The sequence below is a fragment of the Dromiciops gliroides genome, chromosome 1, assembly GCF_019393635.1.
Source record: "Dromiciops gliroides isolate mDroGli1 chromosome 1, mDroGli1.pri, whole genome shotgun sequence".
Taxonomy (NCBI): domain Eukaryota; kingdom Metazoa; phylum Chordata; class Mammalia; order Microbiotheria; family Microbiotheriidae; genus Dromiciops; species Dromiciops gliroides.
Window position 1 is genome coordinate 38,107,201 of NC_057861.1, and position 11,885 is coordinate 38,119,085.

At 41.2% G+C, this 11,885-nt stretch overlaps 1 protein-coding gene across 2 annotated transcripts in view; it reads left to right on the forward strand.

The window, feature by feature from the left end:
* The window catches only part of GLT1D1 (glycosyltransferase 1 domain containing 1), a 120,771-nt gene extending 110,053 nt beyond the window's left edge, over positions 1–10,718 (forward strand). For both annotated transcript variants that reach the window (XM_043979380.1, XM_043979381.1), the window contains one exon: positions 7,615–10,718. In XM_043979380.1, the coding sequence (XP_043835315.1) occupies positions 7,615–7,761 (147 nt within the window). In that variant the 3' untranslated portion in view covers positions 7,762–10,718. The remainder of the gene's footprint in view (positions 1–7,614) is intronic.
* The last annotated feature ends 1,167 nt before the right edge of the window (positions 10,719–11,885 follow it).

Genomic DNA, 11,885 nt, shown 5'->3' on the forward strand with positions numbered 1-11,885 from the left:
CTGAATAGGAATCTTGAACTCACCATATCCAAAATAAAGCTCATTATTTTTCCCCAAAATCTGTTCTTCCACATTTCCCTATTTTTGTTGGAGGTACTAGCATGATATGGTTTAGAAAACATAGTCTCTAGGGTTTGTTCCAACTTTTAAATTCTGTGATCTTTCGACTAACCCAGGTTTGCACTCTCCCTCCCTCTCACATAGCCATGCAGTTGCCAAATTATTTTTATTAAATTTCCATAACATCTCTTTCAACTTCCTTATTCTTTTCACTCCCAGCTTGCTGTCTCTCACATGAACGATTGCAATAGTCTTCTAATTGGTCTCTCCCCTCTCTAATATGTTTTCCAATGAGTTGCCAAAGTAAAATGCCTAAAGTACAGATCTGATCATGTCACTTCTCTGTTAAATAAACGTCACTATCTTCCTCTTTTACCTCTAGAATCAGAATGGGTAAATGAGAGCAGTTTGTTCCAGTGCCTTGAAGGTGGCCAAAGCAAGGCATTGTAGAGTGCTTAGAGCTTGATCAGACATCGAAGACACCAAGGTTATCTCCTGTATCCAGGGCCATCACCAGTTGGCTTGACTTTTGTCCTGCCACTGAACTTTGATGATTCTGGGAGAGCAAGACTGATAACCTTGAGCAACTCTGCCTCACTTAAATCTAATTCATGAGCAAGTAAAGACACCACCATGATGTCACTGGCCCTTTCAAAAAATGAAGGACAGGGGGCAGCTAGGTGGTACTATAGATAGAGCACTGGACGTAGATTCAGGAGGACCTGAGTTCAAATCCTGCCTCAGACACTTAACACTTACTAACTGTGTGACCCTGGGCAAGTCACTTAACCCCAATTGCCTCACCAAAAAAAAAAAAAAAATGAAGGACAGAGACAAGAATCCCAAACAAAATCCTTTGTCATTTAAGGCTCTTCACAGTCTGGACTCACACTTTCCACCTTTATTGTATATTACTTTCAATCATGACCTAGTTGATCAGCCTAACTAGTCTTTCTGTCCTTTATCACTCACAACTCTCCCATGAGAGTATTTTAGCTTGCCTCTCCCGGGAGTCATCTTAGAGATATCTGCTAGACAACCTACAAATGAGATTCCTTCTGGTGGATTGGAAGCATCCTTCTGGTAGCAATGTCTCCCCATCTTTTCTTTTCTTTTCTTTTCTTTTCTTTTCTTTTCTTTTCTTTTCTTTTCTTTTCTTTTCTTTTCTTTTCTTTTCTTTTCTTTTCTTTTCTTTTCTTTTCTTTTCTTTTCTTTTCCTCCTTCCTTCCTTCCTTCCTTCCTTCTTTCCTTCCTTCCTTCCTTCCTTCCTTCCTTCCTTCCTTCCTTCCTTCCTTCCTTCCTTCCTTCCTTCCTTCCTTCCTTCCTTCCTTCCTTCCTTCCTTCCTTTCTTTCCTAGGACAATGAGGGTTAAGTGACTTGCCCAGGGTCACACAGCTAGTAAGTGTCAGGTGTCTGAGGCCAGATTTGAACTCAGGTCCTCCTGAACCCAGGGCCGGTGCTTTATCCACTGCACCACCTAGCTGCCCCTCCTGGTGTTTTCTGGCACTGCATCCAACAAGGACAAGGCTATTATACTCATCATAATAAACTCTAATGTTCCTTATTTCTAGTCATAGATTATGGCTTTCCTCCCCCCACCCCACTCAGTATCCAGGGTCACACAGCTAGTAAGTGTCAAGTGTCTGAGGTCAGATTTGAATTCAGGTACTCCTGAATCCAGGGCCAGTGCTTTTCCACTGTATCACTGAGCTGCCCCACATTTCATCTCTTGACATACAAAAACATTCTTCATATTGTGCTAATATGACGTTTCACTCTGAGGAAGCCATCTGCCTAAAATCTTATTTTGTATTCTCTTTTCCTACATCAAGTCATTCCTTCCCTTCTTTTTCCCCCAAGCCCATCACACCAGCACTTTCTTCACTGTATTATCTTATAGTTTTGACCTATAGTTAATCCATTTACTTGTCCCCCTTTGTTCTTCTCTCCATGCTCTGCTAGTCCCTAACCTGTAAATGTTTCCTTATTCCTAAGATTTTAGCCCCACATGCTAAGGGCGGGGCTAAAGCTTGTTTTGTTTCTGCCTTTGCATCCATAGCATGTAACTCAGTCCTTAACACATTGGAGATATTGAACTAAATTGGCCATTATGCATTCCTGATCCACTGGTTTTTCTAGTGCTGATCACTAGGCTAATCTCTTAAATCCCAGTAGGCATCGTTAAGTAGATCCTTTAGTTTTTCCATGCTGGAGTTAATCAACATAAGTTATCCTGGGAACAAGGGCATCTGAAGGACTTTACCATCTGTAAGAAGTCTTCCATTTTGACTTTGGACAGGGGAGTATCCAGGACTAGGGAAAACCTTTGGGAAGCAGATTTTTCTGTTTTATTCCTCCCTTGAAAATGATGAGTGGCCCTACCAGTTGCTGATGAAAGAAACTTTTGAAAAATTATTTTCTGACCAATCCTCATCGCATACTATTCAATTCACAGTTGATCTCATGAATGGTAAGAGCTTAATCTTTTGCATGGACTTTCTAGACTCCCTTTAGTTTGGCTTAATTCTTTCAGCAGACAGAATTCTCACATGTGCACAGCCCATTTCCTTTTTTTTAAGCTTCTATTATTTGCTGTTATTTCAAGCTTTATCCATATTTTATATTTGTATGCTGCCACAGAATAGATTCCAAGAAATATTTGGCAGTGAAATAATACCAGTGAGGGAGACCTGCTCTTGGGGGGGGGAGCGGGGCTGGAATAAATGTTTGACAAGCAGTAGATCTGTTTCCTGGCAGCTTATACAACTCAAAATTGCATAATAAAATCCTTGAGGAATTTTACCAGGTGTCTTGGAACTTTGGGCCATGAAACTGAGGCCTTGTTCTGAAGACTTGTTTCACAGAGGTAAAGAAAGCTACATGCTGAATTCCTCTCATCCAGATTCTAGCATACAATTAGATGAAGTGTTAGTATATGCATTCTTTTATACACAGAAGCCTATTTCTCATTATCACTAAGTAGCTTACTCAAAAAGACCTCATTAATAACCAGATAAAATTCACTTTGGCCTAGAGGAAAAGAATCTTAAAGCTAAAATAGATCTTGAGAAATGATCCAGTCTGTCCCACTGCCCTCAGGCATCCAGAAGAGATGGTTGTCTATGATTTTTTTGAAGATTTCCAGACTCCCAGATTCAACATCCCCTTAAAGTCTCTCATTCTAAGAAAAATCTTGGGCATATGTATATATTGTATGTACATACATGTAAAAATCTTGTGCCTACTTGTTAATATATACATAGGACTAAAACCTTAATTTTCTTCTCTTAAATCATAATTTGCCTTGTGGATGGGGGCAGGGATTGTGCCTTATGTAACTATCTCCCCAGAACCCAGCAGGGTGTTCTGCACAGGTGCTTAATAAGCATTCGTTGCATTGTATTTGTCAGGCAAAATCTTTGCTTGTATCAGATATCCATATCTATTTTTTTCTTAGAAGGGGCCTTTGTTTTTTGGGGTTTTTTGTTTTTTTTTTTGTTTGTTTTTTTAGTGAGGCAATTGGGGTTAAGTGACTTGCCCGGGGTCACAAGGCTAGTAAGTGTTAAGTGTCTGAGGCCGGATTTGAACTCAGGTCCTCCTGACTCCAGGGCCGGTGCTCTATCCACTGTGCCACCTAGCTGCCCCAGAAGGGGCCTTTGTGAGGACTGTCACCCCATCTAAGACCTCATTTTCTTCATCTTGGCAGGAAAAAAAACGAAACAGCGATAATAGGATTTAGACTGTGAGACCTAGAAGAACTTTGAGAGATCATCTAGTCTATACCTTTAAATTTACAGCTTCCCAGGGGCAGCTTGGTGGTGCAATGGATAAAGCACTGGCCCTGGATTCAGAAGTACCTGAGTTCAAATCTGGCCTCAGACACTTGACACTTACTAGCTGTGTGACCCTTAACCCCCCATTGGCCCGCAAAAAACAACAACAACAAAATTTACAGCTTCCTTCAGTCATTCAACAACCTACTTTCAAGCCTTATTACACATCACTCCCTTTTAAGCACAGTGTGCTCCACTCTAGCCAAATTGGCCTCCTGGCTGGTCTTCACCCCCACCCCCACCCCCACCCCCCAAGCGGCCTAGATTGAGCTGAAAGGATCTGAGAGCTTAAAGGGACCCCACTCTATCCACTAAAGAAATCCCCATGTTAATCTGACCAGTGGCTGCACAGCCTTTTCTTGAAGATGTCGAAGGAAGGTGAACCTATTGCCTTTCAAGGCAGCCCAATCCACTCTGTGGTAGCTATAATTATTAGGAAAATTTCCCTGAAATGTAGCCTAAATTAACTTCTTTTTAACATCTACCTTGAGACAGCTAGGTGGCTTAGTGGATAGAGTGCCAGGCCTGGAGTCTTGAAGACCTGAGCTCAAACCCAGCCTCAGACACCAGCTGTGTGACCCTGGGCAAGTCACTGAACCTCCATTTCCCTCAGTTTACTCATCTGTAAAATGAGCTGGAGAAGGAAATGGCAAACCGTTCTAGTATCTTTGCCAAGAAAACCTTATGGACATTATGGTCCATGGGGTCATGAAGAGTTGGACACAACTGAACAAATGAGCCACTACCACAACAAAATCTACCTATTATTCCTGGTTCTGCCTTGAGGATCAAACAGAACAGGTCTGATGTCACCTCAGTGGGATAGTCCTTGAACACTGCTGTCATGATGCCCCTGAACCTTTTCTTCCTCAGGCTAAATATCCTTAATGCCTTCGACTGACCATCATATGATGTGAACTCCAGGCTCCTAATACCATGTTTTCTGTTCTCCTCTGGAGACACTCAGAACTGAGCACAGGACTCCAGATAAAGTCTGTTAAAAGTCAGATAGTGTGACTCACCTTCCTATTGAGGAATCTTTCCCTCTAAATACAGCTGAAGGTTGCATTAGCTTTTTTTTTTTGGTTGCCACAACATAATTGTGATTAATATTGAGCTTGCAGTCCACTAAAACCTTCAGGTTTTCCCCAAAACAAATGCCACCTAACTGTGCCTCCTCCATGTTTTACCATTGAAGCTGATTCTTTTGGACCGAAGTATAAGATTTTATACTTTTCCTATCAAATTTCATCTTACTAGATTCAGCCCAATGCTTTAAGCCTGCCCAAATCCCTTTTTGTCATTGATTTTGTTTGCTATCTCTCCAAGCTTTTTGTCCTTTGGAAACTTGATGAGTATGCCATGTATGTCTTTCACTAAGTCATTGATGTAAATGTGTTAAACTGTGCAGGGCCAAGAACATCTGTGGATTACTCACTTGAAGACCTTCCCTATTGGCATTGAACCATTGGCATTCTGTTCTCATTTCTCTCTCTCTCTCTCTCTCTCTCTCTCTCTCTCTCTCTCTCTCTCTCTCTCTCTCTCTCTCTCCATATTTTCCACAAAGAAATTCTTGACCAGAGATTTCCTAAAATCTAAGTAAAATATGTCCATAGCCTTCCGCCATCTCCAAGTTTAGTAATCCTGACAAAAAAAGGTAGTGACACCTCTGTCAGGAGGTGTGTTACATTTCTCATCATTGTGATCATTGTGCTTATCGGGGATGCAAAGTTGTTAGTCTGTCTTTACAGATTCGTTAACGTATAAATTGTTCTTAGTTGTGCTTACTTCGCTCTGTATCAGTTCAAACTTTACATCACATTCACACACACCATAATTTCTTCAGCCATTCTTCAATGGGTGGGCATGCTGCATGACCTGTTCTTTTTTTTTTTTTTTTTTTTTGCGGGGCAATGGGGATCAAGTGACTTGACCAGGGTCACACAGCCAGTAAGTGTTAAGTGTCTGAGGCTGGATTTGAACTCAGGTACTCCTGAATCCAGGGCCAGTGCTTTATCCACTGCGCCACCTAGCTGCCCCATGCATGACCTGTTTTTGATGAAAACATGACTGCTCTTTGTGATCACTGCTGCCTATGTTAGATATTCACCAAGCATCTTGGTCAGTTCTAGGAGTTTCCCAAGAATCAGTTAAGCTCACTGACATGGTTTGTAGGCTCTGTTTTCTCCCTTTTTTGTGAGGGAGGTGAGTGGTGAGGGAAATGGACCATTTACCTTTCTCCAGTCATGTTGGACCTCTCTTGTTCTCAATGATCTTTCAGATATTGAAAGTGGTTTGGCAGTCACATCTGCCACATCTCTTGGTACCAAGGATGTAGTTCATCTGGGCGAAGTGACTTAAATTCATTAAGGGTAGATGTGATGTGATATGCTCTTACTATCTTACTATCTTCTTAATTACCTTAAGACCTCTTAGTCTTTTGTGTTCTGTCCTTTGCAGTGCAAAAGTCATTCCTCTGGTAGAGAAAACAGAAATAAAAGAATCAAATAGCTCTGCTTTCTCTTGTATCACTTACCATTGTCCTATCCACTTCATGCAAAGCTCTTATCCTTTCTTTGAACTTTTTTCTCCCAATATAACCTACCTCCTTCCCCTCCAAGAAAACCCAAACAAACAAAAAACCCACACACAACAAAACAACAAAACGTCTGTTGATTTTAGTTTCCCTTACTAGCCTCAGTTCCAATTCCAATACCATTCCATGCTTTTCTCTCTATCCTGTCACTTGGCTTTGCTTCCATATTTTGTATATTTCTCTTTAAAATCTACCTCTTGGAGTCCCTGATTTTCTTCAAGGCTCAGTTCAGTGCCATCTTCTACATGAAGCATTTCCTGATTCTCTTTTCCCCAGCTTCTAGTATTCTCCCTAATCTCTAACATATCTGTTTCTATCTCTTTCTACATAGAGATCTATAGATGGATATTTACATATATCTGCAAAGTGCCCCCTGTATCTGTGTGCATTTTTCTATTTCTCTATGTATCTATTATCTATCTAGTTTATCCAGTGTCTGTCTATCTATTGAAAATCTTCTGTCTCTCTATCTACCTAATCTATCTGTCTATCCATCCATCTATCTTATCTTTCTATCTATCTCTCATCTGGTGTGCCTCTATATCTCTCTTCCATCTAGTCTATCCAGTGTCTAACTGTCTATCTACCTTACCAAAGATTTTTATCAACCCACACCCCCTAGCAAATAAACTAGATAAAAAGGGACCCTTCTTTTCTGATGTCTTATTGCAGTGGGCACGTGATGCTGGTTTTGCTGATGTTTAACCATTATTCCAGTGAAGGTCAAACATTGGCATGGATACAAGTCAGAAATACTTTGGGCATAGGTCCTGTGTCCACTTCTGTGACCTCTGAGGACTGTCCTAGCTAAGTTTACAGAGGATGGTGCCCAGAATGGCTGGCCACTGGGTTATTTTCTTTTGGGCCCAGCAGCTCACAGAAATAGTTTCCTGAGGCATCCTAGAGGGACTATAGTTTGTATTGGTAATGGGAGCTCTTGCCTTGACCCAGTCCTGCAACCTTGAAGTGTCAAAGTTAGTGATAGTTTATCCTGGGAAGGGGGAGACAGAGGGAAGGAGGACCAGAAGGTGAAATATATAGATGGTCTTGCAAGTATATAAATGGTCTAATGAATGACTTGTGTTTGTTTCTTTCCTTCCCACCACCACCTACCCTTCCTCTCAGGAATTTGTTCAGCTGGCCAAAAGACTGGTCAATGATCCTGTGTTAGAAAAGAAAATTGTGACAAAAGGAAAAGAATATGCAAGATTGTGCCATTCATGGAAATCTGAAAGAGACACCTATCAAAATCTTATGCGGAAACTTCAATGAATCACCGAGCATTCGGAAAATGTGCATGGCATTCATCATGTGTCACTTCAAATCAGTTATAAACAACCCATGTAATACCCGTGGGTATTACATCCAGACCCGGTTTTAGGGCAGTGGGGTCCACTTCAGTAAAATCCGACAGGTTTCACTGGAATCTTAGAGGGAGCCGGATGTTCAGTGATGGAATGGTCACTCAAACCCTGAAGTTAGAAATCCATCCAGTACTTTACAATTGTCCTGTCAAGTAACATCCCCAGTGAATTGTATCAACCAATTGTGATGAAGGTTCAGAAGCTAATTTCTGGGAAATTGGTTTTATGGGGAACTGGGGTTCAAAGAATCTATCCCAGAGGAGCATACCTATAGTTTTCAGGCATTCAAACCTCTAGTGCACACATATTCAACACCAATCCCCTCCTCTGCCCATCCATACATCTTTTTTTTTTTTTTAATTTGTGGAATAAAGCAAGACTTTCTATAACTCACTACAATAAAAAAGATGGTTGCAGATGAAACTGCAAATCTACTATGCACAACTTGCTATTCCTTTCAAATATACAACAAAATTATTGCATATATTTCTTTTTTAAAAAATTCCTCACCCCTTACCCTAGAGATAGCTACCATTAGCTTGGCGAATAGTCAACAACATTTTATAAAATGGGAAAGAAAACCTCAAGGGAAAAATGTCCTTTATGTTCTTTTTTGTAAAGTGAATTAAATACATATTTTGACATTTAAATCTTAGGAATGTAGATACCAGGCATATGAAGTGTTGGATATAAAGGCTGGCAATCTATGGGTTGGTTTGTACTTAGTGTTTTAAAGACCTTTGGGTGGAATTCCTGCACTAAAGTTCTGCTCTGATACCCCCTTGTGGCATGGGAGGGGACCTTGGGATTGGTCTATGGATCAGCCCAGCTTCAGAGAGGCCCATCAGATTGACTTCAGGATGATGCATTTTTTGGCTGGCACAGTCACAAGGACCATCTGCTAAATCTTGGAGGGGGTGTGATCTGTCCCTGGGGAGGGAGTACCCCTACCCATGAAATGCCAGATCCTGGAATCATTGAAGTCAGCTACACTGAAAACAGTGATATAAAATGGTTTATTGCCCAGGCATGTAGTCACTCATCAGTTATGTAATTAAAAGATGCTGACTGGAGTCTGGAGGAAAGCAGCAGAACTCAGAATAGTTGGCTTGTTCCAGTTTGAGGAGGTGAGGAGGATTAAGCCTAGCTTGGAAAGAGGCCATATGATCTGGAGTACCCCCGAGTCAACCTTAGTCTGGAAGAGGCTGGTCTGGGGTATGCCAGGCTCATTTCCCCTTACCCTCCTCCCCCTGCTTCAAGAGCAAGAAGGCTGAGAGTTATCTGATGCCAATTGAGAACATCCCTCCACCCTCCATCCTCCCATGGCAGACTTGGGGTCTGTGTTGGCAAGAGAACCATTGATTCTTTGTTACGTGCACTGTTCAATTTAACCTTTTAATTGTGCTGTACAGTATATGTTAAGGATAGGAAGTGGACTTGTGATTTCGTTGCTCTCGAGACTTCCCAAGGGCAGAAATTACCCCTATAGCCAATTCATGTGGAAACAGCTATGTACTTTAATGTTAGAGAGATGAGAGGTTGTGACCAGCTCAAGGTCAAAGCCAGTTGTCAGAGGGAGGACGCGAACCCTAGTCTTTCTGGTTTAGTCATTGTTTCCTGTCCATTACACCACACTGCCTCTTGCATTAATTAATACACATTAATCCCTTGTAGCAATGTTCACTTAACCAGCAGCTATGAACAATTAGTATCCACAAAGTGCTTTTCATATATTAGCTCACTTAGTCGTCACAACAACCCTGTGAAGTGAGTGTGTTATTACCCCATTTTACAGATTAGATGACTGAGGCTGAAAGAATTAGGTGACTTGTTCAAGGTCATGCAAATAGTATCTGAGGCAGGATTCAAACTTAGGTCTTCCCAAGTTCATAATTCCCATCTCCTACCTGCCTCTGAATTTGTCTTGAAAAAATCCCTTTTGTGGGTAGCAGTCTGTTTATTTTTCATGGGTGTGCTGTCACCCAGTAAGGAAGGGGGAAGGAGCAAACCAATTGATTGGAACCCATGATATAGGCACTCAAGCGCTTCATGTAAAAAGGGAGAGTAAAGCAGGCAAATGTTATCTGGGGCCACCCTCCTCCCATTTGAGAAAATCCTATATTTAAAGAGGTTTTACTGCTGTGGTGCCTGCCAGGGGTGATCAGAGCTAGCTGTACTTTTAGATGCACATTAAGCTATTTTGGACCCAATGCTTTCCAGTCTTTCTATTTTTAAAATAATGGGTTAAAACTGTATCTGTTGTGAAATTTTAAAAATTGATCTCAAAGTCAACAAATTCTGGTAACAGCTTTTGACAGACCTCTCAGCCCTTCCGTGTAACATTCCACCATCTTTATCTCAGGTGTTTCTTCTGAACACAGGCCCATTTCCCAAAGGCCTTTGTGGGTGAGTCACTGGGGGGAGGGACGCGCGCCGCCCCCCCCCCCTTCTCCAGAACTGAAAACAGCTGCTAAGAGCCTTTGGTGGAAGGCTGTGCAGCAATCTGCTTTGTCTAAGGGACTAAAGGGCTTGAGAAGCCATAGCTGGGCCCAGAGATAGGACAGCAGAGCCCAGCAGCTGGATTCAGGCAGGGAGTGTCCAGCGTCTCCAATAAACTGTGAATGCAGCTGAATCTGCCTTGAGCAAAATGGCCCCAAAAGGAGGGACCACTGTATCTTGTGTTCATTTCTCTACTGTCAAATGTTGCTGCTATTATAAAATGCCGATTTTTCGGAAACCTGGCTCAGTCTTTCATTGAACGGCATTAAAAAGGCCAGAGTTCCCTGTTGTTAACTTATGCTTTTATTTTCAAAATGTACACTAGAGTCCTTTGGTAAAGGGACATATTTTTAAGACAATAAAAAAAGTTTCACCCTCAGTGATAGAAAAAAAAAGTTGCCATTGTTTATGTTGTGAAGTTTGTGTTATGTCAAGACACTCTCTCCCCCTTTCCCATCTTAATAAGAAAACATCCAGGCACAGTATTCAGAGGGATTTAAAATGCATACCATTTAAAAATAGATTAGGGGCATAAAATGAATTGTAGTTTTCTACGAAGCTTCTGCTTCGTACTGTTTCATACTCAGTTAAGTTCGTGTTTAAATATTCCATTTATAGCTTTCACTTAGCCATGGTACACAGCATACACTAAACAGGGCCCTGGACCTTGACATGATGACTGAATTTCCAGATAAAATTGAGGTGCTAAAATTTAAAAATGGTAGGAAAAAGGAGAACCCTCAATGTGGTGTAATTATGGTCAGTCAAGGCATGCAGGCCACTTAATTGTTCAGACAAAGTCTTGTGGTCAATGAAATTAGGGGGAGTGTACCACTTCCATACAGTATGTTCCCCATTTGGCTTTTGTTGGGGTGAGCTTATGAAACAGGGAACCAAGCAGGGGTATGAACTATATCTTATATTTGGATGGGTCATCAATTCTGGGGACTCTGAAAATATAGTGGCCTTTAATAATAAAACAAAAATAGGGATCACATTTAAGAAAGTTAAGTACACACAGCAATCAGTGAGTCCATGATTGGCCTACTAGCTTGGTTGGGAGTTTTCATTCAACAAACATCTATTAAGTGTCTACTGAAGCAGTGGATAGAGCACTGGACCTAGAGGCAAGAAAACCTGAGTTCAAATTTGGCCTCAGACACTTACGAGTTATGTGACCCTGGGTAAGTCACATATCCCTCGTTCATCTTAATTCTCTGAAGAAGAAAGTGACAAACCACTACAGTATCTTTGCCAAGAAAACTCCATGGACTATATGGTCCATGGTGTCACAAAGAGTTGGACATGACTAAACAACAAAACAACAACGTGCAAGTTACTATGCTAGGTACTACATATGAAGTGACAAAACCAAAACAGTGCCTACTCTCAGAGAGCTTGAATACTACTGGGATGACGGATGTACACAGATGTCAGTACAAAATATATACAATAATAATTGAAAGCTTTACCACAAGGTTTTCAAAGCATTGTATATACACATAGAGAATCTCATTTGATTCTCATAACAAC